The sequence below is a fragment of the Mastigoproctus giganteus genome, chromosome 6 (genome assembly GCF_048544385.1).
Source record: "Mastigoproctus giganteus isolate SK-2022 chromosome 6, ASM4854438v1, whole genome shotgun sequence".
NCBI lineage: Eukaryota > Metazoa > Arthropoda > Arachnida > Uropygi > Thelyphonidae > Mastigoproctus > Mastigoproctus giganteus.
This window is the reverse complement of record NC_143580.1, coordinates 203,311,357-203,333,451: the sequence shown is the minus strand read 5'-3', so window position 1 is coordinate 203,333,451 and position 22,095 is coordinate 203,311,357. Positions and strand designations below refer to the sequence as shown.

The window sequence follows — 22,095 nt, the reverse complement described above, 5'->3', positions numbered from 1 at the left end:
ATAACTAACACTAACTTGGTGCCATTAGACAACTAAACAACAAATCCAATCAAATTGGTCAGACAAGACTTCCCCCTTAACAAAACCATGCTGTATATCTGAGCCATAACTGAAGCCTTGTCTAGATGATCCTGTAGTGCTTCTTTAACCAGTGCCTCCATTAATTTCCATGGAACAGAAGTTAAACGAACAGGTCTATAATTATTTGTGTCGCCCTTTGATCCTCCTTCGTGAACTGGGATCACATTTGCACATCTCCAGTCCATAGGTACCTCCCCTGAGTCCAAGGAAGCTCTCAAAATTATGGCTAATGGTTTGCTTACTTCCTTTGCTGCCTCCTTTAATATAACTGGATAGATCCTGTCCACCTCAGGAGTCTTTCTTATCTTCAACAATTTCTCCTCCACTTTGCTCTCACTTATTACAAAATCATCTAGCTCACTGCCAGAGTTTAATTCACCTCTGGAATTCCCCTCTCTGAATAACTCCTCGTGTGAATGTACATGCAAAATACTCAGTTTGTTAGCTATCTGAGCAGCATCATCAACAGTTCAACAATCGATATCCAGTGAGCCAATCTGATCCATCCCATTCCTTCTGGTTTACACAAGTAAGGAACTCTTTGCTGTTTTTCTTTGCATCTTTTGCCAAAGATTTCTCATAATCTGCCTTTGCCTGACTAATCTCCTTTGTAACTTGGTTACAGACCAGCTTATATCTATCATAGACTTCCGTGTCGCCCATTAATTTATAGGTATCCCACGCATTTTTCTTCTCTGCCACATCTCATTAATTCATCTGACATCCATTTAAGGCCTAAACTTTGAACAATATTTCTTAATTGGTATGAAAAGCCTAGTAGCTTCTAAGATTAATTCTTTGAATGCTTCCCATTTTGAATTTGCTGTTGGTAAAATCACCAGTTCTTCCCACCATACAGAATTTAAATACTGTCTCAGACCTCCATAGTCACCTTTACGAAAGCAAAAACTCTTCCCTTTATGCTTGATGATAGTTACCTATTTCAGTAAATCTCACTTCAGCACATTGTGATCACTGCCACCTATTGGTTCCTTTATCTGCAGACTCTTAATGCACTAAGAATCACTACTGATAATCAGATCAAGAGTATTACCCCCTCTGGTTGCCCCTCGAATGTGTTGCTGTAGAAAACAATACTTCAATAAATCCACAAAAGTCTTGCTAGTGTGCAAGTGACCAACCCACAAATTCCAGTCAATATCTGGGAAACTAAAATCCTCCATTATAAAACTCTCTAATTTACTGGCCCACTCTATTTCCCTGTACAGTTGTTTATTATACTCATCAAACCTATAACACACTCCTCTCAATTTTGATTTCCCAGTGCTTACGCCACACACCAAACTGACTCGACACTGCACTGTCCAGCCATGTCGACTGGCTGTAGTTCCTTGGATTTTGTGTTTCTTAACTAATAGCATAACCCCCTCCTCCCTTCCTATCCTGTCTATCCTTCCTGTACACATTACACTCCCCCAAATTCCATTTCTGCATTCCTTATATCTGTGTGACACCATGTCTCTGATATCCCAACAATATCTGCCTTTGATGTTTTGACCAACACCTCAAATTCATCAAATTTATTTACCAAACTCCTAGCATTGGTGTACACGCAAGCATACATGCACCTGTTCCTATTCTTAGCTACCCTAACACAGCCTATGTGTTTACTTGTTCCACAATGACTCCCAGCAGTCCCTAAAATCCCCTGCATCTAGTTTTCCAGGCTGCTGCTCATTCCAATAGAAGCAGTGCAAGAATCACTTTCACCTCTGCCAGTAGTTAATTCTATTAGTGTTCAAACTAACAGATTAACTAAACTACTACATGTTCAAACCCACCCAACACTGCCTCGATGGCATCAGCAAACATTCTTGCGCATTTTCTATTTAAAGTGTATCCCATTCCTGTAGAAGCAGTCTCTCCTGTTAACAAACACATACTAGGCTGAGAAAAATTCTACCCCTTGAGCCTTGCACAAAATTCCCAGGGCCAAATTAATAGGCAAGGCTCTCATCATATACTCCTTCCTATCGTGTCTGGGCAGAATTGTGGACACTTTCAAATTCAATCCGAATTCATGGCTTTTTTTTTTTCAATAGCGACCTGGACTTTAAGTAATTCCTCTGGTCTCCTACTCTTAATATCATTAGTGCCAACGTGTACAACACTATCACCTTTTGTGCCCTTAAAAGATATCTGCTCTACAATGTCTTCAATCTTTGCCCCTGGCAGACATACCCTGGTTCTGTTCCACCTATCCTTTTTGCGCAATATGTTCCCCGTTTCCCTGACAATAGAATCACCGACAACTACTAGTTCCTGTGGGACTAGTAGTTGTCGATGCTGTGGTCTGAGTCACGATTTCGATTCAATTTCAAATAAAATTTCAATTTCAATCCAAAATTATAACCCTAACCTTACATCTCACTGCAGTTATAACACTATATATATATATATATATATATATTTTTTTTTTTTCAGTATCGAGTATTATCTCTGAGTTTTGTTATATAACTTTATATAACGTAATAATGTTACGTTTGTAAAATTTAAGTCGTTATATGTATTTAGTTAAAAAAAGTACAATTTAATTGACAATGAAGTTTAATAAGATTAACAAATTTTACTGATTAACTGATAATACTATACTATACTAAGCTAACAGATTTCTAATATCATGCTATGTGTTTCGCTATCTAGTTTTACCTTAAACCTTACACGAACTAGTTCGGGATATACTTTGTATCGTATAACAATGGCAGCAAGTTACGAACGGTAAATCTATGGACACTATATAAGTATTAATTAACTTTCAAAATCATGCTATCTAAATTCAAAATAAACCAAGGAGCTTGACTAGGTCTATAAGCTACTTATAGAAAATAATTTAAATTTAACAATTAAGTCAATAAAATGGCTAAATATAAATAAAAACTTAGCGTTTGCCAGAGCTGCAAAAACTTGTAAAACATGTGGATTGGATACCCTTACCGATACTAAGTAATAACCTACAAAATCTGTCGAAGATAGAGATTTTGTAGGCTATTAAACCAAGTAAATAGTGTTCAAATTAAACTAAGTATCGTAACTAGGAATATAAAGCTACTTCTAGAAAATAAATTAATATGCCAATTTAAGTCAATAAAACAGCAAAAATTTAAGAAAACTTCTCTATTAGCTGGAACTGTAAAAACTTCACCTGCACAAGGCTATTCTCATTCCCAAAATTAGAATGTAAACAGAATAATAAAAAATTGCACAAGTATCATTCATTTTGTCACTAGTAGTTAGAAGGTACACAAGGCAGAAAGTATTTGTCACTGCTAGTTTTAAGGAATTCATTTCCTGGCCTGAGAGAATGTAAATACATAAACAAACCTGAATGAAATATATATGCTGTGCTACCATAATGATTACCATGCTGATGTAGATTGCTTTAGTGGGTTACAAACAATTCTGAAATTCAGAATTGTTCATAACAGACATAAGCAAAGACAATAGCACAATCACTGTAATAAACTACTTCTATGTTTACTTACTTTGAACATATCACATGTGCCAGATAATGCCATTATTCACATTTCTGCCACAGTTCCGGGCAGGTCTGAATGATAACTCTTTGCAGTGTATTAATAGTTTTCAACTTTCACATGAAGATATAATTTTTATTCTTTTTCATTTATCCTCTCTACTTTTGAATCCTAAAACAATCTTCCCAAAAGATTAAAACTACATTTAATCTATGAATTTCTTTTTTTCCATACAAATTGTATAGAAAAAATAATAATAATAACAATTGCCACATTTCTAGTAGGTTGTAATTTTTAGTTACCTAAAAATTACAACCTACAGAAATTTAAGACAAATGCAAACAAGTTCTTGTTTCCCAACCTTTGATACTTTTTTAGGGGACCACAATAAAAGAAAAAGTAAAATGAATGGAGACAGTATGCTCAACAAAGCATATAAAGAAGCATACTGTGTTTGCATTTTCAGTCGAGATTATAGACAAAGAACAAGTATAATGCAAGTTGCAAAATGACCATCCAAACTCTCATCCAAATGTTCACGCACAGTTCAACTCCAAATTTACTAACTGATATTCTCCATCATGAAAAACATTAAATTGCTCTATAATCCAAAGAATCTTTTGCCAAAATGTCACACACAGAATTGAAATTATCCCTGAAAACTTGAATTAATGGATGAAAACCCGACAGCCTCTGCTCAACCCTACTAGAAAAAAACAGAATAAGAAGTTCCCACCATTAGCAACTGAAACTGAACCTAGAAACAAGTTAGGACTTTTTACAAACAAGTTAGTTAATGTATGCAACGCATTACAGAATTGCATTTACATTTCAGGCACATCAGTTACTAAGATTATAGAATACTTAACAAAACTCTATAGTTTTACGTTCTCTAAACTCCAAATATAAAATTTCATGAAAATCTGTCTACTGGGAGTCCCTCTATTACATGAAGATGGATGGATGAACATGGTGAAGATAACAGGCACATATGCATATATATACATAAATGTACCTAACTGGGGGGTACGTAATGAACTTGCTATGTCATAGAGATAAATGGGCATGGACATAGTATTCAATGCTGAACTGTAATCAGATATTCCTCACTATTATCCTTCAGTCCTATTTAATGTGTATTGATGTTCTGCTTGTTCAGTTCACTTGCTTTGGTCAACCACAATGCAGCTGATACCAACCACTGGCAGATTCATACTGTTTCTCTTGGGGGGGGGGGGAGTAGATATAACGATGATGATATACATGACTGAAAATAACAGAAAATTAACCTTGAATTTATCTTGAATTTTTAACCAGCTTTTACACAATATACATACAACACAAATACTTACCAAGCTTAAAACACATGGTGTGTATTCCAGTTAACACAAGCCATGTTACCACAAACCATGGGCAGGAAATCACCCCAACTGCCCCAATGGATCTATCACTGATGACTATCCATACTGATGCCACTGAAATGCTTCAGCCAGCTTCAACACTATTGGCACCCATAAATCACTCAATATTGACAAAATGATACATACGTGCCATCAATTTCCTTCCCACAACAGCCACTGTTGGGGAGGATGGAATTCCACAATTTATGATCAAATGCTTAAGCACATTCATCATAGGCCCTCTTCTCTCGATCTACAACAGATGCCTCGCTGAGCATTATTTCCCACCCCAGTGGAATAAATACAGAGTGTACCCTATCCCCAAAAACCAATTTGCCACAAACGTCAGCCATTTCAGACTCATATCAGTTGCCTCTTGTCTGTTAAAAACTCTTGAAAAGGCTTTGCTACCCACAATCACTCAACAAATCCTCCAGACGAAACCACCTGAAATCCACTATGCTATCGCAGGAAAATCATCAATCACTAACTTGGCAGCCACCACAGAACGTATTCTCTCAGCATTCGAACAAAGAGCTGAGCTAGCAATCACATACCTCAACATAAGCACAGCCTTTGATGCCGTGTCGATTCCGGCCTTGCTCCTCCTACTTAAGGAGCATTTTCACATTCGAGGTGATATGCTGTGCTTTTTGGAATCACTTCTCAGTCACAGAATACTTATTCTCCATCGGCAGCAACATACCCTATCCTGCGACATTACTGCTGGAGTACCGCAGGGGGGTGTCCTGTCTGGTGTCCTGTTCACAGCCATCATCGTGCCCATTATTGCCTCAACGAATGGTCTCCTATGCTATGCCGATGACTTCAAACTGCTGACTCCAATTAACCCTGGCAACAACCCCGCCCAACTCAGCAACAGGATCAATTCCCAACTTAAGGATCTAGAATTGTACCTGGCAAACTTCAATCTAAAAATTAACCCTCTGAAGTCTGCTCAGGTTATATTCTCCCTTAAATCCATGCCGACAGTACTCAACGTTTCACTCGCAGGGGTACGAATACCAAACGTACCCTCGCACACAGACCTTGGCGTTCTGTTCGACCAAAAGATGTCCTTTGTCAACCAGATCGACAAACTCAGTACCAGATTTTCTCGTCTACGGTGGATCTCAAAGCAGCAGCTGCTACACGTCCGACATCCTGCCACTGTTAAAAGGTTCATCACCTCCACCGTCTACCCTGCCATTCTCTATGGTGCAGAAATATGGGCCTCTGCTGCACATACAAACCTTAAGCGGGTGTACACTGCTGAATACTGGCTACTGAAATGGGCGAATAACAAGCTTCGGCTACCTCCCGCTACCACAACTACCATGATGGCACAAGCACTCGACATCCCGAGGTTGAAGTTCCTGATCGTTGATAAGAGGCTGGTCTTCACAGCCAAACTCATCTCAGGCCAAATATCATCTCCAAATATTTGGAATGCTTGCTCTTGGAGGATTCCACAGCCAAGCCTAAGGTCGGTACCAGCACTTGTGGCTCACCACAACAGGCTTGTACTCACCGAAAGATTTCTGCCCAAGCAGATGCTTGCTGCCCTCAACCGTGTGGACGCCGACATCGACACCATAATAAGTAAAAAGAAGGACAGACACAACTTTATCAAAGCTCTTGAAACCTGAATCACTGCCAAGTTGTATTTGTTTTTCTTTATTTGTGTTCAGCTCCTTGTTTCTATGATGTATTTGTATTTCTTTTTGCATTTGTAATCTGTATTTTGTAGCCTTTTGTATGTGTTCGCTATATTTTGTAGACATTTGAATTTGTACTTATGTTATCTATATGTGAACCCCTGGCGCTCGTCGCCGTGATGGGATATTGTGCTGTAATTCTACTTCACAATAAAGATTTATTTATTTATTTATTTTCTTACACTGCATGATAGGAACACAAGTGGTGTGCATGTGTTCCTGTCATGCATTGTAATCTCTCCAATAAGATCATTCAGCATTCTTAATGCTGGCAGATAGTTAACCCAGATATGTTACTATTTTATGTAAATATGTGCTACTGCTTGTTGCTCAAATCATTTTTACCTATCATGTACACCTTTTTTACAAACAGCAAGAACTGCTTTCTTAGATACACATTTAATATATATGCAATATGCATGCTACTTCCTTTGTGACTGACAGGTATAGATGTCTCCAGACATGTTTAAAGATGTCAAGACCTATAATTCAAGTAGCTGTATAAGCCAGTGAATTGTTTCTTCTGCATTCAATTGTTTTCTGATGCATCTGCGCTAATTAGTATCTAATTCTAAAATTTTTTCATATTTTTCATCTTTGACGATGGCAACTTATGGTTGTGTGAACAATTCAAATATATTCTATTTGCAGTAACTATGTTGTGGCAAAACAAAAGAAGACATAACATTTTTCAAAAATATATATGCCACATATTTTGGAATTCAATTAGATAACTAAGATAAAATTTGGGTCCTCCATAAAGTGTGCCATACAGTGTGGAGGGCTTGTGGAAATGTGGTAAAAGAAAGCTATGATATTTGCCATTCCCATGGTGCGGAGGGAGCCTCAGAATCATATTAATGACTACTACTTTTGTTCCATAAACATAGCAGGCTATAGCACAAAGAACAAGCAGAGCACTGTGTACCCCAAATCACATTACTTCAACTGTAAGGCCACTACCCCATGGACCCAAATTATCAGTACCACCTCTGCCAGTTGTTTTTGAACAGGTGCTATCAGAGTCTAAATTTCACATTTGTGATCTAGAGAATAATATGAACTACTGTGATGAAGAAATTCACAAGTCTGGACCACAGCTGTTTACACAAAGTGGACTCAAAAATCTCATGAAAGATTTAAATCTACACAAAGGGTCTGCAGATCTTCTAGAATTGAGACTGAAATTCAATTACTGGGACAGCAGATTCTTGAATTTCAGTCTCGACTGAAATTCAAGAATCTGCTGACCCAGTAACTGTCTTTTCATGGTACAGACGTCATGAAAAGAATTGGTTCCCCATTTTTAAAAAGGGTCAAAAATATATTGCAACAATAATCCTGCAGTTAAGAACTTTTTCGGAATTTTCTGCCACCCAAAAGAGAGTGGTTATATCGGGGGGGGCTAACCAAAAAAACAGAGCTGGACTGGCTGCCACTTTGAAGGCCAAATGGCAGAAACTATGGGATATTTACAGAGGCTGTCATAAAGACTAAAGGTTTCAGCACACTTTATTTCCCTTTAAATAAAGATGAATGGTAGATATTCAGGTCTGGACATTAATGGTAGGACAGTGTATGTGGAAATGAACATCACTGAAATTAATACTGATGCACTGTATCTTTTAAGATGAATTAGGATGTTTCTGTTATGATTTGAAATTATGTGGGAATATATAATATCAAAACAGCTAAATCTTTTCAATGAGAAAATGAAGAGAAAATAAATGAATATTTTTTTCAATGGAAGTCTCTTCATAAAAACTCTTGTATAATAAAGTTTTAAAATTTCTTTAGTTCAGTTGTAAAGATGGCTTTACTGTATAACAATCCACCTACTGCAGAACAAACTACTTTTAAATCAATAATTATTACTAAATAAAATTTTTAATAATTAAAATGAAAAATACTTAGTTTCCTTGATACTAACCTTTTCATTAATATCACTAAGCACCCTTACTTCCTCGACTAACAAAGCAGGATCTTTGGACACAGTTAAATAATGATGATATTTACAGTTCTCTGCAGTTCTTTGATACGACTTGCTAGAAGCTGGACCCATAAATGAATGACTTCGATGAGAACCTGATTTTGTAGATGAACCTCTTTTTGATGCCTTACCATGTCGGGATAAGAGAGGATCACTATGATGTCTCCTGTGAAATGTGTTTTTGAATGACTCTGTTTGTGTGTTATTTAAAATATTGTTCATGACATCAGACACAGAACATTTTTCAAAGAACAAGTCATCACTTATGTTACACTTTTCTTCATTTTTATGTCCTCTTAATAATGGATTAATGGATGATACAACTGGATGTGCAGATGGTGAACAACAAAAACAGATTTGTTGAAATGAGTTAAATGGAGAACTTTCAGGATTATGACAACATTGTTTGCTGTAAAAGCTGGCTGGAGAAATATTTCTATAGTTAATATTTGTAGAAAAAGATTTATGCAGTGGACTACTACATAAATTAAAACACCTTCCTGGTAAATGATAAGGTTCAACAATTGTATTTTGGTGCAACAAATTATATTTACATGGTGAGCTACATAAATCGGACCTAAGTGAACTGAAAGCTTTATTTACATCTTTTTTTTTAATATGATCAGGGGAGGCAGAGACAGTCCAACTTGGAGGAAGAGACTCGCTACCAGATTTTATTTCAGTTAAGCAAAGCTGCTCTTTATGACTGGACCAATGATTGTGCTGATGATATGGTGATTTTGGGACTCCATACAAACCTAGACAGAGAAAACAATTTTATTTTATGATTTTTGAATGATTTATGACTAGAAAATATGATTAAGTGAAGCTGGAAAAAAAACTTGATTTTTTTCTCACTGACCCCCCACTTAGAAATTAATGCATTCATGTCTCATTTTTTTCTAAGCACCAGGCCACATGATTCAACATTTATGTCACAGTTCACTTTACTGTTAGAGCTGTGTGTCTACAGGTAGCAACATAGACAGAATATTCACAAATGTGGCATTTTTTTTTTTTTGGATATATCTTGGTATAACTTGATAATGTATACCGATCATAGTATGATTATATTTTTGGAAAAATAAAAAATAAAAAATTGGTGGCTCCCAGGAATATTTTTTATTAACATTATGGTGGTTAAATTTTACAGGTTAAACAAATAAATACAGGTTAGATTTTTATCACATTTAAGTTTTAATGAATAGATAATTTTCAATTTCTGAAAAAGGTTTCATTTTAGAAACATTGTCTTTCAAAACAGGTTCTTGATAGTGCCTTCAGACCAAAAAGAAATGCTGAACTGCACACATATTACATTAGTAATAATTCAGTAATCATAATGTATTACATTATGATTTCATAGCAAAGGATCGACATTCCTTCATCACCAAATTACAGATACAATCAGAACCTTGAAATTGTTTGATAGCCCCCAAGCTTTCTGATTCAATAGTAAAATGTTATAAGAATGACCTTATGCCTTTAATTTTATAATTAGTTTTAATATTAGCCATATGGTTTAAGTGAAGTTTGAGGCTTTTGCTGCACAAACCAAAAAAAAAATTATTTAATAAAAAATATTAATAAATAAATAATAAAATAAACTATCTATTTGACTTCCTCCTCACATAGGTACCTATTCAACTGACCTTTGAATTTTTCCAAAAGTTTGACCATATGTTAAGCTGTCACCCTCAACCATAGAGTACTTATTCCATAATCAACTACTCGCTAGCTAAAAGAAAACTTCCTGCAATCCAGTCTAAACCTATTTCCCAGTAGTTTGAATTTATGGCCCCTAATTTCATCCTCATTCATTTTATTTTCTCCTCAGCTTTATACACCTTAATTAGGTCTCCTTTAAGATGCCTAGTTACCAAGCTCTGAGGCCCACATATTCGAACTCTTTCCTCACATAGACAATCTTTTGCTGAGCTCATCGAGCTTGTTGCCATCTTTGGACCCCTTTCAAGTATCTCAATTTCTTTTTTAGGTGCAGTCTCCATATTAGACACAATATTCCAAGTGCAATCTTGCAATTGCCTTATACGATGGGATTATGACCTCCTTATCTCTACAAGAAAATAGTCGATGAATCATCGAGAGGACATCATGGATCTTCCTTGCTGCTTGCCTATACTTCTCAGACAATGCCATAACTGACTGTATCAAAACTCCCAAATCTTTTTTCCCTGTTTTTAATTCATTCCCTCCCCAAGTGTAAGACTTTGAATTTTTCTCCATTAAAAATATACCCAACAATTTTCTGACCATTCCTGAAGTCTATCTAAATCAGCTCAAGGAAGCACTGCTTAGCCTGATTATTATCTACTCCACTGACCTTGAGATCGTCTGCACAATCTGACATCGCAGCCTGTATCCCTTTGTCAATGCTATTTTTAAAAAAAATCAAAAATGGTGTTTCCAGTACTGATCCTTGGGGAATCCCACTTCTTATGTTAGCCCAATCTGAAGAATAACATTAAACATAACCCTCTGCCTCCTGCCCTGTGCATCCATCCTGAAATCCATCTAAGGATTTTCCCTGTGATTCCAACACGTTCCAGCTAATAAAGGGAAAATCATGTTTAACAAATCTGGTTAGCTATTTTGACAGGGTCACTCGTGAGCTGGATTTAGGGAATAATTTCGACATTATTTAGATTTCAGCAAAGCACTCAGTCCCACATGAGCAGTTACTTTATAAGCTGGAACAGGGAACATCCTTAGGTGGATAGCAGGATGGCTTCAGGGCAGGAGGCAGAGGGTTGTGATAAATGGTTATTCCTCAGATTTGATTAATATAAGAGTGGGGTTCCTCAAGGATCAGTCTTGGGACCACTGTTGTTTTTGATTTTTTTAAATGACATCAATGTGGAGGTGGTAGAGGCTGACAGTTTGATGTCTAAATTTATAGATGATGTAAACATTGGTAGAGCAGTTAATGATCATTGCCAAGCAGAGTGACCTTGATAGACTTCAGTGATTGTCACAAAGAGAGCTTCTTCAGAGTGACCTTGATAGACTTCAGGGATTGTCACAAAAGTGGCAGCTAAGCTTTAATCCAGCAATGTGCAAGGTCTTACACATGGGTAATAGTAACCCCAAAATAACTTATACACTTGGTGGAGTTGAACTAAAGTCAGTAGTGGAAGAAAGGGGCTTGGGAGTTACAATACAGTCAGACATGACGTTCACTGAGCATTGTAGACAGGTTGCAAGGAAGGCCCATGGTGTCCTATCAATGATTCATCGAATGTTTGCTAGTAGAGATAAAGACGTCATAATCCCATTATATAAAGCTATTGTTAGACCACAATTGGAATACTGTGTTCGAGCATGGAGACCACACCTAAAGAAAGACATCGAGCTTCTTGAAAGGGTCCAAAGACAGGTAACTTGCCCAGTGAGATCGGCAAAAGGGTGTCCATATGAGGAAAGACTTCGAATATGTGGGTTGCACCACTTAGAAACCTTAGAGGAGACTTGATTGAGGTGTTTGAGGTTCTGAGAGGCATAAGTAAAATGAATGAGGGTGAAATTTTCAAGATTATAAATGATTCTAGAACTAGGGGCCATAAATTTTAAGTTATGGAGGTAGATGTTTACACTAGATTGCAGAAAGTTTTATTTTAGCCAGCGAGTTATAAATTACTGGAATAAATTAGCTACATGGGTGGTAGAGGCTGACAATTGGAGGAAATTCAAAGGTCAGCTGGATAGTTACCTACAGGAGGAGGGAAACACATAGGTTGTCTATTTCCTTTTCGTTTATTATTTATTAATTATTTATTTTATTTCATTAATATTATTTTTATTCTTTCTTTTTTTTTTTTGGCTGGTGCAGCATAAGCCTTAGGCTTCCTTGCACTGTGTGACCATTACTAATATAATAATCTCTTCATATCATACAGCTATGTACATACTCTGCAGAGACCTCACATGAAAAACACATATAATCAATGTACATACTTGTGAAATAGTTAATACTGACGTGGTTCCTTAACCCCTAAAATAAAAAATGCTAGAGACAAGGAAATTTTACAACCATTCAAGACAAAATATCTATTTTTATTGAAAGAGAACTATTCAAGTGAAATTTATTTCATGATTTACTCTACACAAAAATGAATTTTATTATAATATTTTTTTTATCTGTCTGTATCAATTCATATACCTGAAGTATGCACATTTTGGTCTGAATGGCGTCTTCTTGGAGGTTTCGGGGGTGGAGAACGGCCTTTGGAATAACAGCAATCAGAGGAACTAAACCCTTGTAAACTGTAATGGTAAAATAACAGTCAGAAACAATACAATAAATACACACATTTGCTGAAGGTTTGGGAATTTCTGCCAGCATTAAATTCATTTATATTTATATAATAATTCAACACAACAAATATAAATATAGGAATGATAAATATTCATGTGGAGCAATAGAACTGTTCTGTTCCTTTCAACTATCCCTGTGAAAAAGAAGGTCTTTTATCATGCTTTTAATTCTCTCATAAAGCTAACTTTCAATTAGCAATGATTTGTCATTTATTAAAATACTTCTAAATAAACAACGGTGCTCAAAGGATTATAAAGCAAACAATTTAAAAGCTTTATTGCTCTAAAAGCTGTTTCAGTGTATAACTATAAGCCATGTTCCAATGTCAAAATTTTGGACCCACCACATAATTAAAGACACTTCATATGTGTGCGTGGCAGGATCCAATATTAATCACAATAAGAGGGACCCACATATACCCTATTATGGAGGTAGTTATTTTACAATATGATGAGCAATGGTGAACTTATAATCTGGCTAATATATGTAATCCTACTTCCCCAAAGTCTGGCAGCTGATACTTTTTCTTTCTTTTCCATGTCTTTTTAACCCCTTTTCTTCTCTTTGTTTTCTATGATTTGTCATTGTTGCATGGTGTCATATTTTCTGGTTTTATGATCCTTTCATCACTGTTAATGCTTTTATTCTTTATTTGTATATTCCTATAGCTTTTATTTCTAGTCATATATTTTAACTTTTCCTATAAAATCCTTTTATACTGTGTTTTATTTTACCAGTATATTTTAATGAAGTCTTATTTCATACAGTTGCAGCAAAATTTTAGAATTCTTATACAAATATCAACTCCAAATACAAATATGATTCTCAAATCTTGTGTTAAAACTTACTGACATGTTTTATAATGAATAATTTTACTAGCAATTAAATACATAGATAATTAAATGGCAACCACTCCTGATCAGATCATGAATGACTGAATCAGTGGTTTCTGACATTGAAAGGTAACCAGCCAAATCAAAGATCTTTGACACAGAAGCAGCTCTCTTTAAATTGCACACCACTAAAGTCTCTGAATAGTTCATAGTGTCTTCTCGCAGCTATTGTTAACATTTCATGGGTTTTTGCTGCACTTTTACCTAATTTTAAACAAAATTTGATGAAAATTCTATGTACAGTAAAATCACTCTTTTTAAAATGCAACAAAATACACGAACTACCTTCTACTCAACATGCACTAATTCAGACTGACAGCAAATAGAGAAGATACACGTATTACAATGTCTGATAAGTCACTGAACATGTCAATGTCACAACTCCTACAACACCACCATTTCTAGATAATTATTTGCATTTTTTTAATGTTTTTTGTATGGACCTTCATAACAGAAACTCTCTTTGTATAAGGCATTTGTCTCCATTTACTATGATAAATGTGCACAAAAACAAATAAGATTTCATCACTACCAAATATACACACAACACTACTTGATCAAGAATATGTAACATCCAATAATCAACACAGATCCATTCGCATCTCGCCTCTACTTGTGACCATTCTCAGACTTTTTGGTCACTTCTGTGAAAGCTCTAACTTGCCACCCATTTCAAATTATAAAAATCAAAAACTTTGATATTTATAATCCCACATATTTAGCATTAGTTGAGGCATATGACAAATAAAGCAAGCTTATACAGCATCAGCCAAAAAAAAAAGGAAAAAAAAAAGAAACTCTTTCCATTTAACCCATCCAGTCACTCCAAATGTTTGTCTAGTTCAGCCTTAAATTTATTTAAGCTATCAACTTCCACAACAACAGATGGAATTCTGTTCCAGCAATCAACTAACTGTTGGCTAAAGGCAAACTTCTGCACATCTATTCTACAACTGTCTTTCCTCAATTTGAATCTGCCCCCTCAGGTTCTTACTCTGAGCAAGCGGAAGTATCCCATCAGCATTGAGCCTGCTCAAACCATCCAAGGCCTTATACACATTGATCAGATCACCTTGCAGGTGCCTAGTCTCCAGATGCTGCAATTTGCAGAACTTAACTTTTCTTCATAAGAGCACCTCTTTGTTCCGCTCACCAGTCTTGTTGCTCTTCTCTGTACTCATTCTAGCAACTCTACATCCTTCCTAAAATGAGGCCTCCAGACCTGTATACAGTACTCAAGGTGTGGCCTGACCATTGCCTTATACAAAGGGATAATCACCTCCTTGTCACTGCTAGCAAAGTTCCTATATATCATTGACAAATCTATGACCTGCTCTGGCAGCCTATCTGCAGTGCTCAGAGAACTTCATATCTGACTGCACAATTACCCCCAGGTCTTTTTCATTCTCCACCTCCCTGAGTGTTGTGCTACACAGTTGGTAAGTTTCTCTTGGGTTACTGCTACCCATATGGAGTACTTTGCATTCGTCAATGTTAAACTTTAGTTGCCACTTCTCAGCCCATCTGCCTAACTTTTCTAGATCCTGTTGCAGTAGCATACTGTCTTTAACAACCCTGCTAACCTTTGTATCATCTGCAAACATGGACATTAAGCCTGATATACCTTCATCGATATCATTGATAAATACACAAAACAACAATGGGCCCAGCACCGAATACTGGGGGACTCCGCTAATAACATTAGTCCATGTAGAGCAGTGTCCATTTATTACCACTCTCTGCCATCTCCCACTCAACCATCCCTTTATCCATTGCAGTATCAACAGTACCAAGTATATGATATCAAAATTATTTTTTGCATCCAGTTCCTTTGTGACCACATCATAATATCCTATCAAATTGGTCAGATGAGACTTTCCCTTAACAAACTCATGCTGTGAAAAGTCAATGGGACCTATAGTACTCTAACATTGCATATGGGCTGAGAAGACAAAGTATGTGTAAGGAACTGGTGGAAAAAGTTTAAGGTATACAGTAGACTGTTGAAATAATGGCACCCCAAATAACAACACATTCGAGCATTGAGATTGAATCTTTTGGCCCTGTAAAATGTCTGCACACAGTGTCTTACAGGCTGAAAAAAGAAAATGGCAAGTCACATGATTACTGTATTTGTTTACGTTTGCCATTTTGAAAGTGAATTCTGTACTGGTATCATGGATTATACCACTGTTTTTCATTTACTTTAAATTAAAAGCCCCTCACTATGGCTCCTAAAGTTAATAAACCTCATACAGAAAAGAGAAGAACAACATTAAAGCTTAGTGACAAACTTGATACAATCCAAACTATTACATAATTAGGGTCACCCAGAAAGTTAATTCATATACCCATGTGTATTGCATCTGTAAATTGTGTATGTTTTCTGGTCAATTTGTCTGTTTTGCTGGACAAAAAAAAAAAAAAAACAGTTTCTGGGGGGGGGGGAGAACTTGCTATCTATGCCTGAAATGACTAACTCAGCCACGGAGTGAAAAAAAGCCCATAAAAGTTCCTCGCATCGTCGATGGGATTCAAACCCAGGCCTTTTACACCCAGTGTGTGGAGGATGGTGATGACACCACTGTGCTACCCACGCAGACTAAACTTGATATAATAAATAAAACAGAAAAGGGCATAAGCAGGAGTGTATTAATGGCAGAATATAACATTGGATAATCAACATGTTTGTTTTTTTATGTGCAGTTAATAAAATTGCATTCTTAATCTCTCTATTTCTTATTTAGTTTCATTATTTCTACATTAAGTATATTAAAAATAAAACTTTCTAGATAACAGAAAAATCGAAATAACAGCATCTCGAATCCCTGAAGGTGCCATTATTCTGAAAGTCTACTGTAATTGTTTGTGCAGAGCAGAGTTCACCGAACTGGAAAGTTGAATGTAGCGTACTATCATGAGCAAAGCTATGCACAGGATTTCTGGTCTATGAGAGAAGGCCATTAATATAGAGGCCATCGAAAAGAGAGTAAAAGAACAAACCTTGAGAGCTCCATCATTATTTAAGAAATTAACATACAGAGAATCATCTACTAAACACACACACAATGAGAGAGGAAGAATCTGAAAAATTAGGAAGGCTGGACAAAAACTGGCGATGAGTTGGTAGTTGAGTGAGAGTAGAGATAAATATCACCTGTCTTTATAAAGAGCAGTTAATAAGTTAATACTACCAGTGTTGCCATATTCCCCTTCACACAGCCCTGTAATCATTTAATTCTGAGTTTTTCCATAGCTGATATAAAGGTCATTATTATTTCTAGGTTTACGAAGCCAGCAGGGTTCTTAAAAACTCTTTCGTGCTCGATGTCAGGGATGGCCAATCCACAGCACACTGCCATAGTGGCCTGTGAGCTCTCATTAGTAGCCCACTTCCCAATGTGAAAAAAATGACAAAAAATTATACAACCAATTAAAAATCAGATATGAAGGTAAACACATACAGCAAAGCTTTCCTTTAGGTGTCATGTCATATCCCAAAGGATTTTACTCTATTTCACACTACTTTCACTGCATATATTAAAAAAAAAAAAAAAAAATGACATTTATTCCTTTATATGTTTCATTTGATTTTGATTTGATTTGGTAGTTGTTGGCGCATCGGCTTCTGTGGTCATATTGCACCTCCCAAAGTTTTTGCAGTACTTTGATCCAAGCCAGAGGCGGGAATCGAACCCGCGACCTTTAGGTTGCCGGGCAGGTACTTTACCCACTCAGCTAGCCCGGTTGGCTATATGTTTCATACTTAGAAGTTGGCGAGTTTTAGACACATACTTTCTCTTTGAAAGCTAATAACTGTGTTAGTGAATTTCAAATATTGTGTCTATTAATGCATATCTTTTTCTTTCTTACTCTTGTTTACATTTACTTGCTTTTGACCCAAAACAAAGGAAGTTGCATACTGCTGCCTTTACTATCAATTTAAAGATAGAGAACAAAAAAAAAAAAAAAAAAGATGGGATATCAAATTTCTGAGTAGGATGTTCAATTAGTTTTGATACATACACAGTAGATGTCAAGAAAATTTGTAAAGCACTGATACAGAGATAAATTCCACTTCTTGCCAAAAATTATGATTTGTGTTTCAGAGTGATGGAAACCTTATTTATCAGCTCATATCTAACTGCCTTTTAATGTTAATTTATTGCAAATAAGTAAGGGTATTAGTAAAAATTGATTCTGTGAGAATGAATTATTCATTAATGTATATTAAATTTATTTTATAAATATAAAATTGTTTTAATATTTTGATTACAAACACTTATCATAAAATTCCTTTAAATAGTTATCAAAAACATTTTGCAGTGCCAGGCTATGGATCAGTGTGTGCACACATGGTGGGGGAGGGATACTGATTTGGTAGCTGTTGGATTTGCCCCAAGTTGGCACATCACACTATTCCAACATATATTGCAAGCTGCAGGAAAAGACTGGCCACTCCTACTGTATACATTTCGACTACTCCAGATCCATATATTTTTCAAGTTTGTATATGTTTATTCTCCTCAAAGAGTGTATCTATTCAAATAAACAGTCGTCAGCGTTCCCACCAACGAGTTATTATGATCAATGAACTGATCTCTCTCTCTCTCTCTGATGAGGTGATTATCATTGAAACTGCTGTTAACAGCAGTGACTCTTTTGATCATTTCAGGAGTACATTTTGAAGTAGCCGTTAATGTTTTTCTAGTGGGAGCTGCCATCCCTTACTATGTTTCCAACTAATTATAGACAAAGTTTATAATATACCACAGCATAAAACCACCTGTTGTCCAATTTGGAGTTACAAAAGTTTAAATTGAAGTAATTCACTAGAATTCAAATCCAAAAGTTCATAAAATAAAATCAACTGATATATAAATAGCCATAGAGGATATCATTATCATCATGAACTTTGTCCGGCTTAGGTCTTTTAAGACCTGTTCTATTGTAGCTCTTGGAAATGGTCTTCATCTCGCCATCGTTGTCTTGGTAGGTTTGTAGTTAAAGGCTAATTTTGGGATCCGGTCTGGGTTCATTCTTTCTATGTGGCTGATCCATTTTTTCTGATACCGTTTTATGTCATTTACTATGTTATAGACTTAATTTCTCACGAATATCTAAATTTATTTGGTGGGGTCTAATCTTGAAAAGCCTAATAATGGTCTTAAAAATCTCATTTGTGCTGCTTCTAGTTTGTGTGCATCTTTCTTATTTATGATCCAAGTCTCACAGCTGTAAAAGAGAGCTGATTTTGAAGTTATGTTGTGCAGTCGTTATTGTTATGTTTGTTATTTTGGTTTTTAGGAGCATTAGCAGCTAAGGCCATATTGCTCCGGGAAATGCGGTGGTCATTCCGACCTTTCCGCATCCTCCGTATTTGGTTGTAACAGGCTTGAACCCTGGTCTAATCAAGAAACGTGTGCTACGCACTGCTGCTCCTTCCCACCTGGCTAGGGAGGCGCCAAATGTGCAGTCGTAAAATTTGTTTTAGTTGTCATTTGTTTTCCTGGCATTTAATCATTCCATTCATTTTATTATATTTTTGTAGTTTAGCGTGAATGTCTGTACCTTCATTTGATATTAAATTTCTCAAATAGGTGAAATCAGATATTTGTTCTATTATTTTGTCATCAATAACAATTTTGACTCTTTGTATGTTTTTTCCACATAATCCCATTGATTTTGTTTTTGAGGTGGAGATTTTCATCTCATACTTTTTGCCTATTTTATTCAGTTCATTAGCTGCTATCTGTAGTTCATCTTCGGATTTTGCAATTATAACTTGACCATCAGCATATAATATAGTTTGGATTTTATTCCTGTTGTTCAACTGTATTCCGTTGTTAATTGTTTGTTTCCATTCTTTAATAATTTTATTGATGTAGACATTAAATAAATTTGGTGATAGTCCACATCCCGGTTTGACTCCTTTACTGGTGTTAATTGGGTCTGATAGTTGGCCATTAGAATATTTTATGCAGACTTTTGGGTTTTTATATAGGGTTTGCATCACTTTCCGGAGTTGGGTTGGGATATTTTCTTCATGTAGAATCTGCCAAAGTTTTTCCTGGTTTACATTGTCATATGCTTTTTCATAATCAATAAACAGCAGAAATGTAGGTGGGTTGAATTCTCTTCTTTTCTCCAAAATTTGTTGTAATCAGAAAATGGCATCTATTGTGCTTCTCCCTTTTCTGAACCCACATTGTTCTTCTTCTAAGAATTGTTCACTGTATTTATTAAGTTTATTCTTTAGTATATTAGAGTACAGCTTTGAAATTGTTGATAGCAGTGTTATCCCTATGTAGTTGTTAGGATTATTTCTGGAGTTTTTTTGTGTAAATTGATTACTATTCCCATTTCCCAATCTTTGGGTATCTGTTGCTTATGCCATATGATGTTAAATAATTTTAGTAGAGCATTTTTTAATAAGGTGCCACCATATTTAAATAGTTCTACATTCAAATTGTCTATGCCTGGGCTTTTTTGGTTTTGTGATAGAGGATATTATTGTACAAAAAAAAAAAAAAGTAACAAGTTTTTTTTTTAAATTCTAATATGATTTTTAGCAAGAAAAACTCTCTGCATTCGACCACACCCACACAGAAAAAATAGCAACATACTCTTTATATGGAGTGCTATTTATTTGAAAGTATTCCAGCACGTGGCAAGTCATAAGTAATCAGAAGTTACCAACTTATAAGTGAATTGAAACAATGACAAAAGATACTGCAACGAACAAAAGTAATCAGATGCACAAAAACAGGAGATTGTAAAAAGTGATTTTAATCGATATATAGCAAGGATATCTTTGGTCTTTATAGCAAAATCAACCCTCCTGGGAATACTTAGTATGAATATTTTCTTCCACACCACTTCACTGATGAACAAAAGGTGCACAGGCACTTGAAGATTCATTGGGTAAGACAATGAATGAGATAAGTTCTGAATCATTCAGATGAAAGAATTCACTGAACAAGGCCTCGGTTTCAAGAAAAAAGGGAGCAGGTTCTTGTTAACCCAAAACAGTAGGCGGCATTCTGCAATCAGTATCAAGGAGTTTATGGCAAGGATTAAGGAGTTAAACCATCACCCTTATTCACTTCCCTCAGATTACTTGTTTCTCAAACAAATCCAATCAAATCCACACTGAAAGGAATGATTAGGTGGTGTAGGAGATAAAAGAAATGCGACAAAGGAACTAGCGGTGATCAGTTCAAATGTATTTAAAAAATGTTTTTAGCATTTCTATGAGTGATCTCACAAGTGTATAGTTGCTCAAGATGATTACTTTGAAAAACATTAAAAGTTATTTTTATTGTAACACTTTTTTTTTAATTGACTCAATCTGGAATTTAATTATCAAATCTTGTACATACTGATAAATCTGAATATTATGATAAACTTGGCATTACTTTATAATACACACTATGTCACAATCAATTAGGATAGTCACTCTAAATTGATGAAATATATAATGTACAAGTAACAGGATAGCAACAGATAAAGTGAGAAAATACAAATTTAAAAAATTGGAATTCATTATTTTAAGACTTCTATAAATACTTAACCTGGCTTTATTTTCTAATAATCTCTGAGAAATATCAATACCACTTTCACTAAATGTATTTGTTCTATGTCGCTCAATTTTAGTAGTACTTTTGTCTATGTCATCAACCTTATTTTGTAGCATCTTCATGAAGTCACTGTCTTCTGCTCTAAGAAAAGAGATTTATTGCTTAATGTGCATCACTTAGAAAACAGCAAATATATACAATATTTTTTTACTGATTAACATAAAAATTCAACAAAAATCAAAACTTTTTCTTTATTATCAGAATTTTGAAAAACATTCTTATACTTTAATAGGGAAATTCTTCAAAGTTCACCAGTGGCATTGCATATGCTTTTATAAAAAAAAATATGTATGGGGGAAAAAACTTCATGTTAGTATATTTTGTATACATAAATTAATATCAATTTATAAATAACTAAAAAAATTTCATACAATTAAGTATCATTCAACAAAAAAATTAACATGTACTTTGAATGAACAATAATATAATTATCAATAAAATAACTTCAAATATACATGATGAATATGTACATGCTCCTAGAGCTGTTATGTAACAAATGGACTCTTACATACAAAAATTTATTCTGGCTATTCTCATGAATTA

General features: G+C 35.4%; 1 protein-coding gene across 1 annotated transcript in view; it reads right to left on the bottom strand.

The window, feature by feature from the left end:
* Window positions 1-22,095, bottom strand: part of LOC150084891 (uncharacterized) — a 129,427-nt gene that overhangs the window by 85,992 nt on the left and 21,340 nt on the right. Inside the window, exons 3-5 of the mRNA XM_090376383.1 lie at window positions 21,487-21,633; window positions 12,864-12,967; window positions 8,624-9,441 (exon numbers count right to left, since the gene is read on the bottom strand). Of these exons, the coding sequence (XP_090232509.1) occupies window positions 8,624-9,441; window positions 12,864-12,967; window positions 21,487-21,633 (1,069 nt within the window). The remainder of the gene's footprint in view (window positions 1-8,623; window positions 9,442-12,863; window positions 12,968-21,486; window positions 21,634-22,095) is intronic.